General features: G+C 36.7%; 1 protein-coding gene across 4 annotated transcripts; it reads left to right on the top strand.

Annotated features, from left to right (window-relative positions):
• Positions 1–9736: 9736 nt before the first annotated feature.
• Positions 9737–18909, top strand: LOC116256138 (potassium channel AKT1-like). 4 transcript variants are annotated; one of them, XR_004173063.2, is made up of 14 exons: positions 9737–10095; positions 10778–11143; positions 12240–12297; positions 12392–12709; positions 12828–13073; positions 13164–13262; positions 13357–13389; positions 13667–13852; positions 14156–14350; positions 14473–14548; positions 14745–15838; positions 16438–16631; positions 16764–16918; positions 17549–18909. XR_004173063.2 is itself a non-coding variant. In XM_031632373.2 (11 exons), the coding sequence occupies exons 1-11, from the start codon at positions 9941–9943 to the stop codon at positions 15620–15622; spliced, it is 2610 nt and encodes an 869-aa protein (XP_031488233.1). In that variant the 5' UTR covers positions 9737–9940; the 3' UTR covers positions 15623–16370. The 4 variants fall into 4 exon arrangements, 1 of the variants encoding a protein (XP_031488233.1); XR_004173064.2 differs by lacking the exon at positions 16438–16631 and having other exon boundaries at positions 17549–17679; positions 18039–18898; XR_004173062.2 differs by lacking the exon at positions 16438–16631 and having other exon boundaries at positions 17549–18905.
• Positions 18910–21119: the final 2210 nt, after the last annotated feature.

The raw sequence follows: 21119 nt of genomic DNA, 5'->3' as shown, positions 1-21119 counted from the left end.
TGAATACCACGTTTTGATTTTAAGAACCGAACTACTCCATTTAAGTACTCCATCTAACCAAATCCGGTGTTCCTTGGTCCGCTTACCGACACTGGCCGATGATTTTAAATCCCTAAATCATCAATCATTAGAACCTCTCTCAGTATATTAAAAGGCCACGTCTCGTTTTCATGATAGCTGGAGATCTAGCTAGCGCCATGTGATTCAAAATAACATTAAAAAAAAATGAAGGTCTGCCATTGAAATGGGGTGGCGGAAATACATGGGGCTAGTGTGGCAATGGGTTGGTGGCGGAGATACATGGGGCTAGCGTGGCAATGGCTGGCACCAATTGGAAATTGTATTATAATGATTCAAAAGTTACATGGGTTGTACAGTAGATGTGAAAAAAATTCTCGACTCTGCCAACTGATATGGATATAAAATTAAATTCAGTGGGACACGTGGTGCAGTGTGAAAACGATCCTTGGCCTTTGGCTTCAAAATACAAATTTAGCTTTGGATAGACATGGTTTCGTTTATCTGAGATGGGATTTGTTTAGAATATCGGGAAACATGAGACGTGTTGTCTGCTTTCTAAAAGCTTCCACTTCAAATGATAAGACTTCTCTGGAATTCCCCATCACTTGATTTGATTCGAAATTCGTTCTCCCCTTTACCTTTGCTCCTTCAAACACGTCGGCTAAACCGAAGCGTGGCTTCCCGTGCTAAAGTACAACGCACGGAGTGTCGTGAAGGAATTGAACATCCCGGATACTTGATCTCTAACTCCGATTTCTTTTCCCGTTTGCTGGAATGATTGATTGGAAGGTATCTGAAACTCCTTTCACATTTTTGGCCCACTGGACTGGGAGGTCCCATCAGCTTGTGTTCAATCACCCAATTATTGACAAAAATGATAATGGTCGACCTCCTCCTCCAGATAGTTGTAAAGTTGCATAAATATAAAGAGGCAGATAAGAAGCTTTTGTAATATATTAAAGTGTTTGGGAAATCATAGATTGATTAATTTCTGTACATGGATCCCCAGATGGTTCAGTATTCATTAATGAAAATGAAGAATTATGTAGAAATCCAGTTCTTAGACACATGTTTGGGTGATTTATTTTCTCACCATCTCTTACATTATCATTTCCATGGAAAATTGGGTACAGCGAGTGGCAGAACACTATATGGGTGTTCGTTGGGGCAGATAATTATTAGAACATTTGGTTTCAATGTTACATGAGTCTAGTCTGTTTCAATTTTAATGTAGATTTATAAAACATTCACATAGTATTCTAGTTGTCAAACAACCCCGGCCTTAGGCTCCTTCTGCCTACATCATCTGAGACAAGCACTGGAAAACTCAAGGGAAAATAAACGAAAACCTCATATTCCTATGCATAGATTCCTTTAGCACGACAAAGTTGGAATTATATACTTTATGTGTCAAGTTTTCGGTGGAATTATGTATTGATGATGCTTTCTGTGACGAAGAGGCGTCCGGTATGGCCTGGAAAAACAGAATGTATAGTTATATTTTTGAAAGTTTTTACTTTACTCTATGTAAAAATTTTGAAAGATATTGTTTGGCCCTTGTATAAGTTTTGAAAATACTATTGGCTCCCCCTAAAAGAGACATTCGGGCTCCAACCTCTGGTCATTTGCATACAATTTATCAAATAGAACTAAAATACCACACATTTGCATACAATATGTGAGAGCAACTTTAACATTAAATCGAGATGCCCCGAGAAAATTTCTCGGGTGGCTCAATGTTGAAATCGATGCGATGCAAACGCAAGCTACCTTTTGTCTTAGAAGGCGTGCATGTTGTTTGAATTGAATGAAAGCAAAGGCAAAACCAAGAAAACGACACAAAGTTAAACGAAAGAAGTGAATGATACAATTTGGAGCTAAACCGCATGGATATGGGTATCAGTGTCGGTGCAATTTTAAAAAAATTATATATATATATATATATATATATATATATATATATGTGTGTGTGTGTGTGTGTGTGTGTGATTGGTAAGTACTGTAGGGATGAAAACCAGACCTCCTAAACTCATATTAAAAAGTGTTTTATAAAAAAATATGAACCTTGGAGTGTGTTTATAAACTAATTGAATATAAATCATGTTTTAGTTCATGTCATCTTTGTAAAAAAAGTGATCTTTGTACTATTAAATTATTGATGTTATAAGAGCCCTTTATTCTTTGACTATTAGAAGGGCATTATTTAAGTAAGCAAACAACTAATTTAATATGTATTTCTCATCAAAACACTCTTAAGACCCATATCTATAAGGTTAGATTTCAAAAATAAAAGCAAATGTTTTAATAATTAATTTCAACAAGTCTAGTTTTTTGTCTTTTACCTAAGTGGTATGGTTTTTACCATATATATATATACATATATATATATATATATATATACATATATATATAGGGAGAGAGAGAAAGAAAGAGAAACATGAACTAAAATTTAAAAATTTTAGTTTATATCATCTGTGTTGGATGATTAAAATTTAAAATTTTGCTGCAGTTTTTATTCTTAAAATACTCTTAAGACATGTTTGAAAGTGGGAAAATGACAGGAAAAAGGTGAAGCATTTCACTGTTTATGAAAATGAAAAATGACCACTTTTGTTCGTTCCTTCCATGCGATGAAAGAAGTTCTCCTAGTAGAATTTTTATTTTTCTATTTTTTTGTTCTGGTCACTGAAAATTTCCTTTCTTATCCATTTTTCTCGTGCCAGAAGAGAAAATCTCCAGTAAGAAAACTTATGATGGTTAGAATAATTGTCTTTTACTTGCAGATAGATTATTTCACTTGCATATTTCCCTGGGAAAGAGTTTATAACATCGCGCTTTTTCCTTCATTATTTAATTTGCTTTGCCAGAACGCAATTTACACTCCAGAAGGAAACAGCAGTACGATTTTCCATGGAAAAATTAGCTGTTGGTGTTGGTGTGACATTCTGATTTCTGAAGATGCTGACACGAAAGAGGGCTGGCCTTGAAGAAGAAGGTGTCTTCTTCTCGAAAACTGCTCAATGTCTCCTTTTCATTACTATATTGTATGTTAAAATCATGCCTACTTCTAACGTATTAAACGTTTCACAATCAAAATTTTCCGCTTTTTAAAAGCCAATAATAAAGGTGGAAACACCCTCATACGCGCCATTATTTCTTGTCTGATAATAGAAATCAAGGTTCAATGTTATATATATATATATATATATGCTAATTGAAAGACGCCCCATGCCATCAGAATATTAAACGTATTTTCTAATTTTAAACATATTTTTTTTATAATTCTACATATATATTATAACGCCCCAAATGTTTAGTCCCGTTTCGAAGATTATGAGGAATCTTCAAGGGTTAGGGTCATTAATGAGATAATTGTCTTGATTTCTAGCATTTTCGAGGGTTGAAGCCGAAATTGGTAGGGAAGCGGGTTGAGATCCGTCGAATCAGGGACCTGAACACAGGAGTATATATATATATATATATGAGTAGGAGATCACCCTCCTTTTTGGTGAAAGAATATCTTGCAAATGGTCCTCAATTATGAATAATGATCACCAATTATGTGTGAAAAAGACGTTGAAGACATATTACATATAGAAGGTGTTTGAAAAGAACAACATCTTTGTTCTTAAAAGCACATCAAGAACTTCATGTTCTTATTCCAACAAGTGCGATATCATTATAAACGTTGCTTTTAGATCCTGCAATCGAACATTGGAAACAATACACCCTTATTTTGGAATAAAAATATAAGATTTTTAAAACCTATATGTTTCAAAAACAGTGTAAAATTATTATTATGACATTTCATGGTCACAGTGGAATACCATAATACCCAAATGACCCTCATGTTTCATAGCATCGCAAAGCCGATCTGAAATCTACACTTTAAGGGGCCCGTTGTTTAATTTCGACATTATGAAGTTCAAATCCACATTAAAAGCTTAAATCTGAAGTGGCGTCGGATCACATTAGATCTCAAGGTAAATAAACATAAACTTGAAAGGTGAGATGATCTTCCACTCTCAAAAAGGTTGGGAAATATATATAGCAGATTGCCTGTCCTCTAGCAGCTCAAGAATCAAAAAAGGAGATCCTACTTGAACCCAAACCCTAAAAAATCGGGGGATCAATTATTGGTGAAGAAGGCGGAGATGCAAGCATAGGTGGACGCTTAGCCAAAGCTGGCCTTAGATGTACATACAAAGTTTACTAAAACAAAAGTTTTCAATCATACCCTTGGATATACAAGATATGAGCGCTATCTTAGTATACTGAAAAAATCAATGACCAAAAGTATGACAAATATTAAGACTTAAGTTAATATTTGTATATCCAAGGGCAGATATAGGTATCTTAGCATATCTTGTCAACGACAACAAGTCATTTAGAATGTGCATATAAAATCATACAGCAATACTTTAGTCAAGGTATTTATTATTTATAATATCACTAAGCAATTTAAAGGCACTACTCTCTCTCCCTCACTCCCTGGCGCACACACATTTGTGTGTGTGTGAGAGAGAGAGAGTCACATAACTGTCTAATTAGTAAGGCTAGGCACTAGGTCGGGCTGCTGGCAGGCACCCGGTATTCGGCCTGACATGGGCCTGGGCCCAAAAAAAGGGCACCAAGCCGGCCCAATTGGGTTTGATAAAATTGTTTAATATTTATTTTATTATTATTATTATATATATATAATCTTTTATTATAATTAATTAAATATAAATATTATTTTATATTAAAAATTTGAATTTAATCGGGTCAAGCTCGAGCCGGGCTTGAACTCAGATTTTAATGGTCCGGTTTCGGGTGTTGGGCTGGCCCCGCTCAGCCCGATGCCCAGGCTTACTAATTAGGACCGTTTGATGTATCACGTCGAATGGTTAAGTTAAGAGCACGGAGAAAAAAAGTGATGAGCATTTTTGTAATTTAGTATTACTTCATATATATTTTTTTTCTTTTGTTTTTCTCTCAACTATTTCAAATAAATGACCTTAGTTATGGGTCGACTCTAGACAACTAAGTCATCATTATATATATATATATATATATAGCTTTTATTGATAAAAAAATGAGAAAAATACACCAAATCTATCACAAATTTGCGATCTATTTGCAGCTCATATTAACAAATATACAACAGGAGGCACAAATGATAAGCCGCCGTCAGGCCAACGACAAAGTCTCTCTACCCAAGTGTGGTTTTCCTCCTGTTAGAACCTAAAAAGGAAAAATCAACGCGACGATCTCACTGCACGACTTTGCGGAACATGGAGAAAGCTGAAGGCATGATTTTGATTTTTTAATTCATGGGAAATAGTTATACTGAAGTAGATATGTTTCCATCAATCCCTGCATGCGTAACTAGTATTGTCTCTATTCTTTTGTCATACTTTATCTCTTCCATGTTAAGAAAGCGGATAAAATATATGTAAGTTTGTTTGCAAATCAATTCAATTTGGATTTTACAATTCAAGTTGTTTTGACCAAATATTTGTGGTGAGAATTGCCCTGCATCATAAAAAACATATATTAAACCAACTCCTTGCTTTTTCTTGGCTAAAAATATGTTTATTCAACCCAAAAATCTGAAACATCTTCAACCTTAATTTGATTCTTGACCACCAGATAATTTAAAGGTTGATCTCTACTAAACAAATGTAGATCAAATCCTTATGTTGAGCTTAATAAAATTAAAATATTGAAAAAGTAAGTCAACTGATCATTTGCATATACCATAGCGGAACCTGTAGATCTCATGGCACTCAGCTCACATACGAAAACTCGGCCGCCCACAGTCGACTGTCCATGCATGTTTTGTGCAATCTAACATTGTAGACATGATCTTAAGAGTAATTCGATAGTAAATGTACATTAAGTTAGTTTTTTTTATTTATTTTTTAAATGTGTTATTTTGATCATAAAATGGATACCTTCCTTTTAGATACTAAAAGTTTGGTTGTAGAAGAATCAATATTTTCATGAAAATAACTTAAACAAAAACATGTTCTCTAGTCAACTAGTTTTAATAAGCACGCGTGCTATCATGTCAATCTTCTGGTTAAAATATTTTTTAGCAAGTCAAGTAGTAGGGTTTTTTTTTTTTTGTGGTTTAGGAAAAGATCTACCATTCAAGAGTTTGGTACCTGCCAATTCTCTCTCTCTCTCTCTCTCTCTCTCTCTCTCTCTCTCTCTCTATATATATATATATATATATATATATATATATATATATATATATATATATATATATATATATATATATGCATGTCTGGGCAAAAGTCAAGTTCTCCCTTACCCTCATGCTATATTACCTATGAATTGGCATGCATTAATATCGCGTTGAAATCCTGCCACCCTAATTTGATCGGTGGCCCTCAACTCTGAAAAGATTTTTCTTTTGTAAACATCTGCGTTGACATGCAATTTGCCTGTTCTGCTATCAAATTCAATTTGAAACAGGCAGCGTCCCCAGTATTGACATTCTTCAACTTGGAAGTCTCAAGTCTATCCACAGTCCATCCACAGATGCATGCGGAGAAGAAGGGTGGCGTGCTCTTCAATCACATCGCCATGGTCGTCCGGCTCGACAAGTAGACGTCATCGATCGAGGATTTACATTCACAGACTTTCCGGCCGAAGAAAAATGTTCTCAAGAAATGATTTCTCAGCTGCCATTGAACATCTGCTGCAAGTTAGGTTCATAGTTGAAGCAATAAATGAACGCCTTTTCTGGTCTCAAGAGATTCATTAGCAGCGTTCTGTCTGTCAACCTTTGTCAGGTTTAACTATAAAAGCGATCTTAATTTGCACTTGCCTTTGATCTTTAATGGAGATCGGTCGTTTGGTTGCTGGACGAAAGGCCTTTTTTGAAGTGCAAGATGCTCTGTTATAGCATTCCCCCATTATATAGAGGGTGATGTAAGATGAATAATATTATATGATTGTTGGAACATTTGCTTTTAAAAGTTATGATTTAAAAACACTATAGCCTTGTTTCAACAAACATGATGTGACTATGTATCTCATTGTTGGACAATTTACCAACAATATTCCTATATTTTTTAAGCAAAAATGTAATATTCTTGAAATATGTATTTTAGAACATGTTTTTCAAAAACTATATGTTTTTTTATTAAATATCCTTTCAGTAACAAGAACATTTTGTGGCTGTTACATGGATCTACTGCAAAGATTTGGACAGATTCATGAAGCACTAAAACATGTTAGATCAGATTTATGTGATACTTATAAAGTGTTCATACTGTCAAATGACTAATAAGAACACTAAAATGTGTTTAAAACATTTTATAAGTATTGGAAATGATTTCATTAACATGGAATGCTTAGAAAGACTAACTAAATACAATGGAGCATTTTATTATAATGCATTTCTCTCGCAATCAAACTTTTTAGAGGATCCGAGATCCGCAGGCAACTTTTTTTAAGAAAAAAAAAACCCCCCACTTATTGCAGACACAATAAATAACAAAAGTAGTACGGAGAAGGTACTTAAATATTAGGAAAATAACACAAGCACACTCAGCTTTTTAAAATTTTCATTTAAGTGGCTATGACTAATGAGTTTGATGTCATTCATATAAAATATCTGAAAAGAACTGTTTTCTGTTAACCTTTGAAAAGTTGAGTGTTTTTGAACAGAGGTTTTGATAAATAAGCCTCTCCATTAATCAGGAGGGGATCTACTTTTTTCTTGCGATTCCGCAATGGGTTCCTGTTCATTAGGTATGAAGATTCAGAAAAGTGATTGTACATATAAAAACAGAGAAAAAAATATATATTGATTCTGTCACTGAAAAGGATGCATACTTTTGTACGTATTCAGCGGCGAAAGTGAAGGGAATCCTGATGCTTCGGGTCTATTTAAAAGCATATCCCGTTTCCTGATATCACGTCAACTTGGAAAAACTGCTATCTTAATAATAATATCAAATTCCTTGTATAAATTGAAGTGTTATATATATATATATATATATATATATATATATATATATATATATATATCTAATAAGGGTGGTCGATCTAAAACAAATGAGTGATCGAGAGAAAAATAAAAAAAATAAGTGTGAGGTAATACTAGATGATGAAAATACCATTAGATTTTTTTTCTTGTTTTCTTTTAACCATAGGATCCTAGTTAAATGGTTGAATAACTTTAAAAAAAACCATAATAAACTTTTATATATATAAATAATTGGTTTTCTATAGGTGACATGACATTGGTAACAAGCCTGACATCTTCCACAGTGCTATTGAAATGTATAATACAGTTCATTAATTAAATATGATTGCACAATACGCAAGGAGCAAGAAGCTGGTAGAGGATTTTTGTAAAGAGCGAATATGCTCAGCCACGCGGGTTAAAAAGTTGAAATTCGGGTTTGATATAGCCACGCATAATTATCAAATCCGCCTCGAGATGGGTTTGGATGGCAGAGCCGCAGAAGAGTACCATTTGGATTCAGATTGCATGCAAAATGATCATGCATTCAGGGGATCCAGATCCAAAATCTTTTCTTGTGTCTGAACCGATTATTAATCAGGTCTTTCTTTCTTTTCACCTTCACATGAATGGAAAAATGGAACCATGGGAACCAAATTCCTTCCGTTTATATTTCTTGTTACAATTTTTGAATTGTTGGGAAAAATATTCTTTGGTGTCTGTCTCTTTTAGCTGCTGCCTCAAAGGGGGCATTCATTGGTGATGATCTTCTTGAACTCGTCTGCAGTGAGTTCTTCTTTTTAGTTTTAATAGAAAAAGTTGGCCCTGACACGCTTATGCCGACAGTGTGGGGGACCCTAAATTGTTGTATTTTCTTTCAAATTGAGGGTCTTTATAATGTTCAGAGTTCTTTTTTAATAATTAATAAAGACTTTAAAAAACATGGTATGGTATAGTATTAAAAGGAGGTTGGTACAAGAGTTAGGGCCGAGTTGACAGGCAGCTAGTTTTTGGTTTGAATGTTTGAGACGTCAATTCTCTGTATTGTAGTAAATGGGCCATTGACCTGCAAACCGAAGCTCAATAAAAGCGCCGCACTGAAAGTTGACACGAGGTTGGGTGGAAGCTTTGACTCTTTTTTCCAGTAAGATAAAATACTATTCATGCTCACTAAAAAAGTTTAGTTGGAAATTGATTTTTTTTGTTGTCAAGGAAAAAACTAAAACCAGAACGATGCAATTCAATTCCATTTCCTTTCTTCCTTAATAAGAAAGCTCTTCATAAAAACAAAGTAACTGGTGAAAGCGAAAAAAAAGGAAGGGGAAAACGAGACAGAGATTTTCCCAGGGGTGTCAAACGCGGCCTGATAGGAGGTGGGAAAATAGAACGAGTTGTGGGGAGGGGGAGAACGTGGAGGCCCACAGATTCTCCAACAAAGTTCTACAGTGAAAGCGGGGCTCACGGGAGGCAGGTGGACTGCAAAAAAGTACCGCTCAGAGGATCCAAACTGTCATTATCAGAAAAACTGGATTTATCAGAAAAACTGGATTTATCATAAAAAAAAAATAAGTGGGGCCCACGAAGAGGGGCTTCCCCGTGTTCATCCTCTTTCTCTCTCCAAAATCCAAATGGTGCGTATGGCTTGCATAAGCGCGGTGGCATGGGCGTAAAAACGTTGGGATCGTAATCTAATGGTGGCCCCACCACCCCTCGTTAAATAGCGGCGGCGAAGGCGGGGCCGGAGGGAGGGCGTCTTCCAACGGGACAACCGGAGAGAGAGGCGGAGCGATCGAGAGGGAGGTGAGAGATATTGATACGATGCTCAATGCGCCATCGTAATCACACCGGAGATTGGCGTCATGGGGTTTTAGGAATGTTTTAGATTTGGTACGGAGACTTCCTCCTCCTCCTCCTCCTCCTCTTCTGCAAGAGAGGGAGAAGGAGAGCTGAACGATGAGAGTTCCGGTGTGCGGGGGTGACCAGCTGGGCTCGTTAGAGGACAGCCATTACAGCCTTTCGCATGGCATCCTCCCTCCACTTGGCGCCAGGAGCAACCGCCGAGTCAAGCTTAAGGACTTCATCATCTCTCCTTATGATCGTCGTTACAGGTTCTTTTCTTTCTTTCTTGAAGTTTCTTCACCTTTGTTTTTGTTTTTTTTTTTTGTTTTTTTTGTTTTTTTTTTATATATGTTGTACAAATTTTAACTCGCTTTTGTCATTGAGTACAAGGAAATTATATTACATTCTCATTGTGCCAAGCACAGTTTTCCTTTACTTCTCCCTTATTGTTTTTGTATTTTTGCTCTTTTTTTTTCTTCTATGATTATCATGCGTTTCATGGTTTTGGTTTCTGGAGGTTTTTTTTTTCCTGAACTTATCTTCATCTTTTGCTCGTCTTTCGGGGAAGAATTTGTCGTTACAATTTGTGAACAGATTTCTCTTAATGTTAGGAAGCATGGGGGATTCTTCCTTTATGTCCCCATTAAATTCCTCTGTTAATTGCTTCGGATGTGTATTTTTTTTTGCATCATTGGATGTGTCTTGCACATAAGTTCCGTTTTGTAGGCGACCCAATTTTTGGGTTCTGTCGTTACGCTTCTGATTGTAGGAGGTGAGTTTGAGTCTTACTTGAAGTCTCCCAAGTTCCAATGCATGTAACCTCGCTGTGCAAAATGCAAATAATGCATGTTTTACTTTTTTTTTTTCCGCCGAGGATCATAATTTTGATTTCAGTGCCCATAATTTTATTGTCTGTGGTTATAAGAGTCTTGAAGCTGCTTTTGCTTGCAGAGCGTGGGAAATTTTTCTAATCCTTCTGGTTATCTACTCTGCGTGGGTGTCACCGTTCGAGTTTGGATTCCTGAATGCGGCAAAGGGAACCCTTGCGGTGTTGGATAATGTCGTCAATGCGTTCTTCGCAGTTGATATTGTCATGACCTTCTTTGTTGCTTACGTCGATAGGAACACGTACCTGCTTATCGATGATCGACGAAAGATTACTCGGAAATACTTGTTTTCTTGGTTTATTCTAGATGTCATCTCCACTATACCATCGGAGCTTGCTCGAAAGATCTTACCGAGAAGCCTCAGATCTTATGGGTTCTTCAACATGCTTAGACTGTGGCGGCTTCGGAGAGTTAGTGCTCTATTTGCCAGGTATTTCAAAGCTTCATACTTGATTACACATGGTTGAAACCTTTAAATGTGCTTATAGCAACTCTGCACTAGACTCACTGTCTCTTGTCTTAAAGAAACAATTTTATGTGCTTTTGAGCCTTACAATTGATGTCATAATATGATCTATGTCTGTTCCTTACCTGCATTAGCCGTTCTCTTTTGGCAAAAGCGGCATGTTGTGACCTGTCCTACATGTGGATTTATCGTATCAAATAGGTAGAAAGATATAAAGTTGAGGATTTTGGTATTCTAAATTTAAAAGCTGAAAATGAGACTTTTTTAGCTTGTCAAATTGCAAAAGCATGCATCTTACATGCACTATCAAAAGTGATATTATTTTAGCATGGATGATGAATTTTATCAATTTACACAAGTTTGTTTGTTGACCATAGCCATAACCAATCGTAAGAACTGGTAACTTATTTTCTTAAAATATGTAATACATAGATTACAACTGTAAGGGAATTACAGAAGTTTTTCTTCATGCCAATGTGCATATAGTGTGGCGAATTCTGAATATGCTTTTAAATATCATAAAGGAAATGTTTAAGTCCAAAACAAGAATTTAGGAGTTAACTCAACACATATAAAGAAGGAATAAAAATTGTGGATGATATGATGAAATTTCTCCATTTCATATGTGACATGAAACCATATAACCAATAAAAAGGAAAGAAAAAACTTACACCACGAATCTTGTATGGGAAAAAGGGTACGATGTATAAGGGAAACACATGAAAAGACTATGTCTCCTGGTGTGATGCAAACAAATTTAGTCTTTTGATGGCACAATTTTCGGGAAAGGTTTTTGGTCCTGGAAACAGTTTGCAAAGAACAATTCTGTTCTGGAAAAGGTTGCCAGAAATTGAGTCTCCTACATGCAAGTGCAACTTTCAGAATCTTGATTCTTTTATGAGTTGGAATGTATACTTGGTCATTTGAAATGCTGATGACAACTGTAGGTTACCCTAGGAGAAGATTACACTGCTGGAATTTGTTTTATGGCTCTGAAAAATATCTGGAAATAAAAAAGTTCTGTTGTTGGATTTTGCTAATGGGACCTGTGAATGGACAGGTTGGAGAAGGACAGAAAATTCAGCTACTTTTGGGTTCGCTGTGTGAAGCTTATCTGTGTAAGTTTTCTAGAGTACTTACCTGTTGTGTAAGGACCCCCTTTCTCCATTCCCCCTTCTTGGAATAAGCTCATCTAATATTTGCTCTATGTAGGTAACTTTGTTTGCAGTTCATTGTGCTGGGTGTTTCTATTATCTCCTTGCAGCAAAGTACCCTGACCCAGCAAAAACATGGATTGGAGCATCGTTGCCTGATTTTAAATCAGAAACCTTGTGGGTCCGCTATGTGACATCAATGTATTGGTCAATTACCACACTTACTACTGTTGGATATGGTGACCTACATCCGCAAAATGAAAGAGAGATGATATTTGATATTGCATACATGTTATTCAATCTTGGATTGACTGCATATTTGATTGGTAACATGACTAATCTAGTAGTCCATGGTACCAGCCGTACAAGGAAATTTGTGAGTCTTTGTCACTACTAGTGAAACTTCTCATATTGTTTGCTTGACTTTATTTCTTTTAGTGATTGCTTTACCTCCTTATTTCTCCCTTTCTGTTGGTGCTTTTTGTGCACTACAGAGAGATACAATTCAAGCAGCCTCAAGTTTTGGAATACGAAATCAGTTACCTACACGGTTGCAAGATCAAATGCTTGCACATTTGTGTCTAAAGTACAGAACTGATTCAGAAGGACTGCAGCAGCAAGAAACTCTAGACTCCCTTCCAAAAGCCATTCGTTCCAGCATTTCCCACTATCTATTCTATGCTCTAGTTGATAAAGTTTATCTATTTGGAGGGGTTTCAACTGATTTGATTTTTCAGTTGGTAAGTAGCTTTGTATTTCCTTTGTCTTGATTTTTTTTATTCTACTGATTTTTGCCACTATATCTGCGTTGCTTGAAATTTTCACTCAAGGTCTCTGAGATGAAAGCTGAATATTTTCCACCAAAGGAGGATGTTATCTTGCAAAATGAAGCACCTACAGACTTTTATATTCTGGTGACTGGTGCTGTGGTATGCCTCTGAAATTGCTCCACTTTATCTTGGTCCTTGTTGAGGTCCAACAACTTTTAATCTTATCTTTGTCCCATTTATCTTTATTTTTCAGGACCTTATTATGTACAAGAATGGATCGGAGCAGGCAAGTGTTGTTTTTTCTTGCTGTTTTCTAAGATTCCAGTATACTTTTCTTGACTTGAAACATGTTCCGTAGCATATCCGGCCAACTTTATTACCAACTCCTAGCTCAAATCTTATCCTATTCATGTAAACCTCTCAGAGGATGCAAGCTTTTATTTTGCTTATTAAAAATAAATTTCCCAATTTATATCATCCACGTTCTTTCAAAAAATCCTTGTAAATTTCTGTTACTTTACAACTTGTAGGTCAAATATGATTAATGGATGAGCTGATTTCAGATTGTCGGTGATGCACGTGCTGGAGACGTTATTGGAGAAATAGGAGTTTTATGTTACAGGCCTCAACTATTTACAGTTCGTACAAGGAGACTTTGCCAGCTTTTACGGATGAATCGTACCACGTTCCTGAATATAGTTCAGTCTAATGCTGGAGATGGAACCATAATCCTTCGTAATTTTTTGCAGGTCTGTAAGATCAAAATTTGTATTTATGACATGATACTTGCTGTAGCAATTTTTGTATCACTAAACATTGGGAGTCTCTCTGTTGTTACTTTCACCAAAAACACTAGGTGAAGCTTTTGCATGTTAAGGAGTGATTGCTGTTAGGTTTGTTTCAGCCTTTCAGGTGCTGATATTTCTAGAAAAGAACTAGTTTGTCTAATTGAAGGGAGTTTTTACATACATGCTTGTAGTGCATGTAATTTCTCTTCTTGAATCCGGGAACGTGCTTTTATGTTATTAATTTCTTACTTCTTTGTTGAACAGCACTTGAAAGAAAGTGATGATCCAGTGATGCAAGGAGTTCTAGCAGAGACTGAGAATATGCTAAAGAGAGGAAGAATGCATTTGCCTCTTAACCTTTGTTTTGCTGCACAAAGAGGAGATGACTCGCTATTGAAACAACTATTACAAAGTGGATTAGACCCAAATGAAGCTGACATAAGCGGGAAAACAGCACTGGTTAGTAAATTTATTTATCCTTAGATGTTAGGAGTTGATTAAATGTGATTATCAGTATATTGGTAACCTCTTGGCATTAGTCTTGTCTATTACAAATTTAAATTTTCTCTTTCTGTTATCAGCATATAGCAGCAGCTGATGGAAATGAAAAATGTGTTCAACTTCTGATTGATCATAACGCAGACGTTAACATCCGAGGTACAATATCAATGTCCAAGTCATTGACTTTTGCTGCCAAATGTTTCAAAATTATCTTCATTTGACTAACACAAGTTTCCCAAGGCTGCTGGTTGTTTTGAGTTGGTTAATAATGTAATATTTCAACACTCTTTTCTGCTAGATGTAGCCTTTTGTAGTCTACTACTGAAGTTCAGCTTTTTATCCTTGCAAACAGATTTGGATGGAAGTGTACCACTATGGGAATCAATAGTTTCAGGACATGATGCAGTGAGCAAGCTGTTATTTGAAAATGGTGCAAATCTACAATCTGGTGACATGGCCAACTTTGCTTGTGTTGCTGCTGAGCGCAGCAGTATTCAGATGCTGAAGGACATAGTGTATTATGGTGGTGACGTAACAATTGCAAGGAGCAATGGGACAACTGCACTTCATGTGGCTGTCTGTGAAGGGAATGTTGATGCTGTCAAGTTTCTTGTAGACCATGGTGCTGACATTAAGAAGCCAGATCAACAAGGTTGGACCCCAGTTGCATTGGCAGAGCAGCAGTGCCATGAAGAGATAAAGGCTCTATTCAGCTCCATGGGAGGGAGCTGTCTTAGTAAGACGGGATCCGATTCTCATTTATTGGCACCAAAGCTGGCTCCTCCTACACTGAAGAATGCCAGTAGCATGCCTAACCCACTCTTCCTCCGGCCTTCATTTACAGTTGATCAACATAGGCGAGAATCAGACAACTTTCGGAATTCACTCTTTGGTATCCTGTCTTTGGCACATGATTTTGGTAAAGGAGTGGGTCCAGTGTCTCTTGAAGACCAGAAGAATGGCACAATAGGAGGTGAGGTCATCCCTAAGAGAGTGACGATACATGGTCTCCGAACAGGCCATGATGGTGGGAAGCTTATTTGGCTGCCTGGGACAATGGAAGAGCTACTTCATATTGGTGCCGAGAAGTTTGGCCTTTTGCCTACACGGGTCCTAACTGTAGATAAAGCTGATATTGATGACATAAGCTTAATAAGGGATGGAGATCATTTGTTTCTAGTTGAAGATGGGAAGTCAACTGTTTTTAAAGAAGAGACAGGAGAGTTGTAACTTTTATCTGCCAATCTCTTAACCCACAGTTGAGATAGGTTTGCTCACAGGGTGCTCAAAGGATGACATGAATGTCAGACAAGGTTCATTCCAGAGCTAATTCACAATTCTCTTGGTCATGGGTCTCTTGGTTGTTGGAGTTCCTGAGCCATAAAGAGGGGTTGCTATGATCATAGTTGACTGGTCGTGCATTTGGAGATCTTTGTATTAAATAAAGTAAGGATACCGCCAGTTCTAGCAGCTTCTGGAATCTTTTTTACATGTTTACATGTGTAAGCATCACATTTCCAGCTTAAGGAAAGTGCTTATTGCCGTAGCATCAATGGCCTCTCAGTTGTGTACATTTCCAGTGAAAGTATCAAATCTGCAAATTCCAGCAAAATTTTTGAAGTTTCAATATGCGGAATTGTGAATAAGAGTGAACGTTTGATTACTAGTTGTTTAATCGCCTCTCAAATTGTCTATTCCAGTGAAAGCGTCAAAGAGACAACTCCTGTCACAATTTTGGATTTTCAATATTTGCAGACTTCACTACAAATTGTGGCATATTGACATAGAGCTGTTAGTGTTTTTTTTTTTCCTTATTTGTGATCTTTTATTGCAGGTTTGGATCTTGCAATTGGATCTGGGATCCAAACCCATTATGTTAGTCTGCAGCCCTATTTAAAGGGCACATTTTTCCTTTTTGAGTCTAGCATGTGATTATGAAACCTTAATTTCAGTTAGTTCAATTATTCTTTCTTTTCCAGTTCATGTTCCTGTTTATTTTCCTCTGTTCTTTGCCTTTTTGTTATTCTTCGGTGTGATTTCTGCAGAGGTTAGAGTTAACCCTCTGCACCGCGTCTGCCACGCTCTCTGGATAGAAGTTGTGGTGGATAGGCGCATAAAACTTCTTTGATGGAGGCTTGAAATATTTGCATGAAGTTGGGCCAATATTTTGTTCCCCTTTATGTTCCCCTTTTTCAAGAAGAAGAAAAAGAAGCTACGGACAGTTTTGGTGCATAGACGTGTAAGGGCCTGTAGTCCTGGGGAATTATTATTTGATTTGAACCTCCAGATTTATGTCCCTGCTCTTCAACATGTGTTTGTCTCGTTTAGGTCTAGAAAGTTCGTGACCTTGCAAGTATGCATTGCCCTGCAGGCTATTTCCCTAGATCCGGAGGTTTGACTATGTGGCTGAGTTGTGGAGGGAGTGGAATTCAATATTCTTTTGGTGATCTGTGAGATTATGGCAGAGTTTAAGGGAATTGATTGATTTGTTGCTGGTTTGGCTTACTCTCCATGTGGAAAGTGAAGGTGCGTGCTTTGCTTGGTTACTCAATGAACACAAGCTAATTTCTCATTTCCTGTTTCAGCTCTTACTTTGAGCACAATCATAAGGAGATTGCTTGGTAGTATTGTTCCCATAGATGCGATGTACTTGATTTATTTGTACTTCCAATGTTGGGTTTTTGAAGCTTGTTTACTGGTCTCTGCTACAACTTTACCATATGAGCCCAATGTAACACCAAGGCTCAATTAACCTGCCATATTCAGAGATAGTCGTCAGCTGAAAAACCCTGCAATTTGAATCAAAGAAAAGTAGTTGATGAGATCATCCTTGATAAAAATTTAAAGTGCCTGTTGTTTTCCATGATGTTCACCACCTGCCTTCTTCAAAAAATACGAACTTTCATCAAGTGATTCAAGGAGCAACCACAGTAAATGTAGCCTTGATGCCTTGTCATATCCTCCTTGCTGAGTGTGAAATGCTTCTTCCTGATTTTCTCAGCCAGTTGCCCCCAAATTTTCCTTTTCAGATGAACTTATTCATTTTTCATTCTGATTTTTGCTTTACTTTTTTACACTTAGTGAGAAGTCATATCTCATATCTGCCTATAAGCATGAGAAATACTGATATCTGATTCTAGTTTTTGACCTTTTCAGGTTCCACTGCTTACATGAAGCATCAGGCTGGAGACTCGGAACAATGAACTTCAGACACAAGCAGAAGTGGCTAGATCAAAAGGGATAACAGTCGAAGCCTGGGTAGTTATAAATCCAAAGAAACCCCACAGGTCAGTGGCAGTATTTTCTTTAGACGAAGTCATAGAAAGCGTGAGAATGTTAAAAACTTAAAATTACCATTGAACTAATTTAGTTTCAGCAAAGCAAAGGTTTTAAACTGATTTAATTACTTTGCTTAGTGAAAAATACTCTTTGTAACTTTAATTTCGTGAGAATGATAAAATTACCATTGAACTAATTTAGTTTCAGTAAAGCAACAATCTCGAACTTATTTAATTCCTTTTCTAGTGAAGAAATACTCTTGTAACTTTAATTTCATCACTTCTTCTATTCTGTTTAATTTGTTTGCAAAACTTCTGCTGATAATGTGATGATTCTGATCACTAAGCTTGCTAATGTTTTTGAAAAGTCCCTCGGGAAAGAAAACGGCCCGCATTCAGAGTTTCTGTTAGAGAAGTGAAGATATAGACCCTTCTGTTAGAGAACCAGAGCAGCTCCCTCTGTGGAGGAGGTTGTTCAGACTGTATAGAGAACAGGAAGCTGTGGCACCGAGCAGCCCCTACCATCTTCACCTCCATATTCATCTACTTACTGGGTGCCCTCACACTGACCTTCACTGGTCAGGTTGGGGAGCTCAAGCTCTTAGCTGTGTCCATAGAGAACCCTGTGGTTGTGGGGTTGGTAAGACATGGCAATTGGGTATGAAAGTGCCCTGGAGAGACAATGTAGACAGGCCTTTGGTGCCGACAGGTTCAGGATGCTGGTGATTTGCATGCAGAAGTCACAGGTTATTCTGTTCTGCACGACCTTGATTTTGACTCGAGTCTAAATCTTCCCAAACCATATTCTCAAGCTTGTTGGGGTCTATGATGATTGATGTACTGGTTGATCTAGCAGGTGAACTGAATTGTGTCTTCATATTGCCATCACATAATAACTTTGATCTATTATTATCATGGTTCTTAGTAAGCTGCCGAGGGACCATCTTCATTTGGAACCTTCTGGAAAAGTTTCCTGCTTGTTCCGTACAATTTTCATCATTTTGTTCTCTTTTTGCTATGCATATAGAACTTGTGAATGTATTTCTATTCCTCTTAAAGGTGATCGATTGCGTTGCTTTGTGTATCACAATGTTAAGTAGACGACATACCTATCAATCTATATGGCTGTTCTTCTCCTAACGGTAAAAATTTTGATTCAGTTGTTTTCTGCACACCAAGCATTTGAAAATTCTTTTGGAATAATTATTTCATGTTGTCAAAACCAGGTAGCAATTTCAAGCATGATGTAGTTATTCTAATAAAACCATTTTCGTGAGTTCTATATCTTACCGTAAGCATGCTTTGAGAATGACGTTTCCTCTGAACGGATAATTAGCTATGTTGGTCTAAAGGGAATTGCGAGAGAACAAATTAGTTGGGACATTTTCAGCTGCTATCTGCCAATTGACAGGGTTATGGTACCTGTGAGTTGTGTATCTTGTTATGTTATGAAGACTGCTTTGATGTTTGTCTTTATTGTGGGCGACTACTAGTCGGTAACAATGTGTCGTTCTTCTTTCCTAAATAAAAGCTTCTCAGAGGTGTGAGAAGCAATCGCTCAACAGGGAGTTTCTTAATAAAGACAACTTGTGTCTCAAAAATAAATTGGAGATGCTTTTAGGGCGTAGAACGTCCTCCACCAGCTGATTTTGGATGACTCCATATTTGATAGCTCATTATGCTTAAACGGAATGTATCAACACACACACTTGAAAGGGCGTTACACAAGAAAAAAATGAGGGATCCACAGAGAGAGCGAGAGAGTACTATCTGATGAATTGTGTTTCTGAACCGAGGCTGTTCCAGACAACTGTAGTTGAAATGCATATTTGACTCTTTTAGGTGGCTAAATTTGTGCGTGCGAGAATAAAAAAAAAAGGGCCACTAAATCAAACATGATAAGGAAACGGAAACGTAAGAATAATCTCATAGTGGTAAAAAGGTTCTGAATGTTTTGAGACTCAAACATGATACGGAAACATGTTAATTCAATTGTTGGACAGTGAATTTCCTTAGTTATCTGATAATATTTTGGCCCGATAAGTTGCTGTTCTATAGTTAAGTTCTACCTGTTTCTGTGAATGCATTAAAAAAAGATTGTATAAAAAGTATAGCCACATAGATTCTCTGACTGCGGCCAGTATTGTCTACTGTCCCGGGGTTCACCTACCATCATGGGTAGCTCCCATGCAAGTGGAATCCCATTAATAGCGATTAAAGGCATTGGCGAAATGAGTGAATGGTATTCGACAAGGAAACACAACCACAAGAACATGACAAGCTTAACAGCCTAAGGAGGATTGATAAACTGAGTTCATGGCACGTGAGTTCTTTCCGAACACTTTTTCTTTTCCTTCTTCTGATTGTAGCCGCATGACGTTTTTCCGAAGATGCAACCACTGGTTTTGCATTTCTTCACAAAAATTTGATGACATTTTGTGTTCATGCCGGATAATCAAATTTCTTATCGTATACACGTGAACTTGCAAACTTGCAAATTTTGGGGAGCCCATAATTAAAGTGACTGACATAATAAAGAAAGACAACTTTATTCGTATGTGCTTTGCATTTGTCGCTTCGAGATAACAATGAGCACGGACAGTGGAAAAGCATTTTTCTTTAGCGATTAACCAAATAAATTCCTGATACCCATTAATGAATTCCTTATTTCCAGTACCCAATAATGATTTTTATGTTTGTGTTTTTGTTTCCTTTTTGTTTTGGCTATCATACTTTTTAATACGATAAAAAATACCTTTAAATCGAGAAAAATGTCATTGCATGTCGTCTTCTGCCTACTTTGATTACAAGACCTTAAAAACATGTAACAGTTGTTAGCAGTGTTGTAAAATTTTGTGTGGGTCGGCCAATATTATTCAACCTCATGGTAAACCAATTCGATTCATCAGCGGATGAACCGGTGCAACCTGTCACATAGCGTTTCGCGATTCTTAAATATTTTTACTTTAGTTTAGAGACCTTTTATGTTTATTTCGTAAAAAATATAATAATATATTTTGCAGACTCAGAACTGTTTCAGCTGAATCGTCAAATTGACGGCCAACTAATTTGATTCAGTTTCTGATTTTCATAACATCGGTTGCTATTAAAAAGTAAGAACAATATTCTCAATAAGTTTACCACTTGAATAGAAGAATAAGTTCATCGGATGGAATTTCAGAGCAAGTTCTTTAAGTTGAAGAAGGTCAAAACTGCAGTACATGGGATGCAACTCTGCATCATAATCTCACATCTAACCGTGTTTCACAAAGACAAAAGAGCTTGAAAAAATGATCTTATATAAAGAATTTTTATGTTTTAGTGTGTACATTTAACCTTGCAATAGTTTATAGTATCAATAAGCACCAGATTTACACGCATATAGTTCATTTTCATTCAAAAACCTACCATTTAAACTTCGTTTTTTTTTAAATTAATTAAAGTTGTGT

Source organism: Nymphaea colorata, chromosome 6 (genome assembly GCF_008831285.2).
Source record: "Nymphaea colorata isolate Beijing-Zhang1983 chromosome 6, ASM883128v2, whole genome shotgun sequence".
NCBI classification, from domain to species: domain Eukaryota; kingdom Viridiplantae; phylum Streptophyta; class Magnoliopsida; order Nymphaeales; family Nymphaeaceae; genus Nymphaea; species Nymphaea colorata.
Note: the sequence above shows the minus strand (reverse complement) of the source record. Positions and strands in the feature narration are given on the sequence as shown.

Bases quoted from the DNA above. Each gene is read 5' to 3' on its own strand.
- LOC116256138 (XM_031632373.2), top strand. From the start codon at position 9,941: ATGAGAGTTCCGGTGTGCGGGGGTGACCAGCTGGGCTCGTTAGAGGAC. The intron at 11,144-12,239 runs GTATTTCAAAGC...GTGAATGGACAG, and splicing joins GTTAGTGCTCTATTTGCCAG to GTTGGAGAAGGACAGAAAAT. The intron at 12,298-12,391 runs GTAAGTTTTCTA...TGCTCTATGTAG, and splicing joins GCTGTGTGAAGCTTATCTGT to GTAACTTTGTTTGCAGTTCA.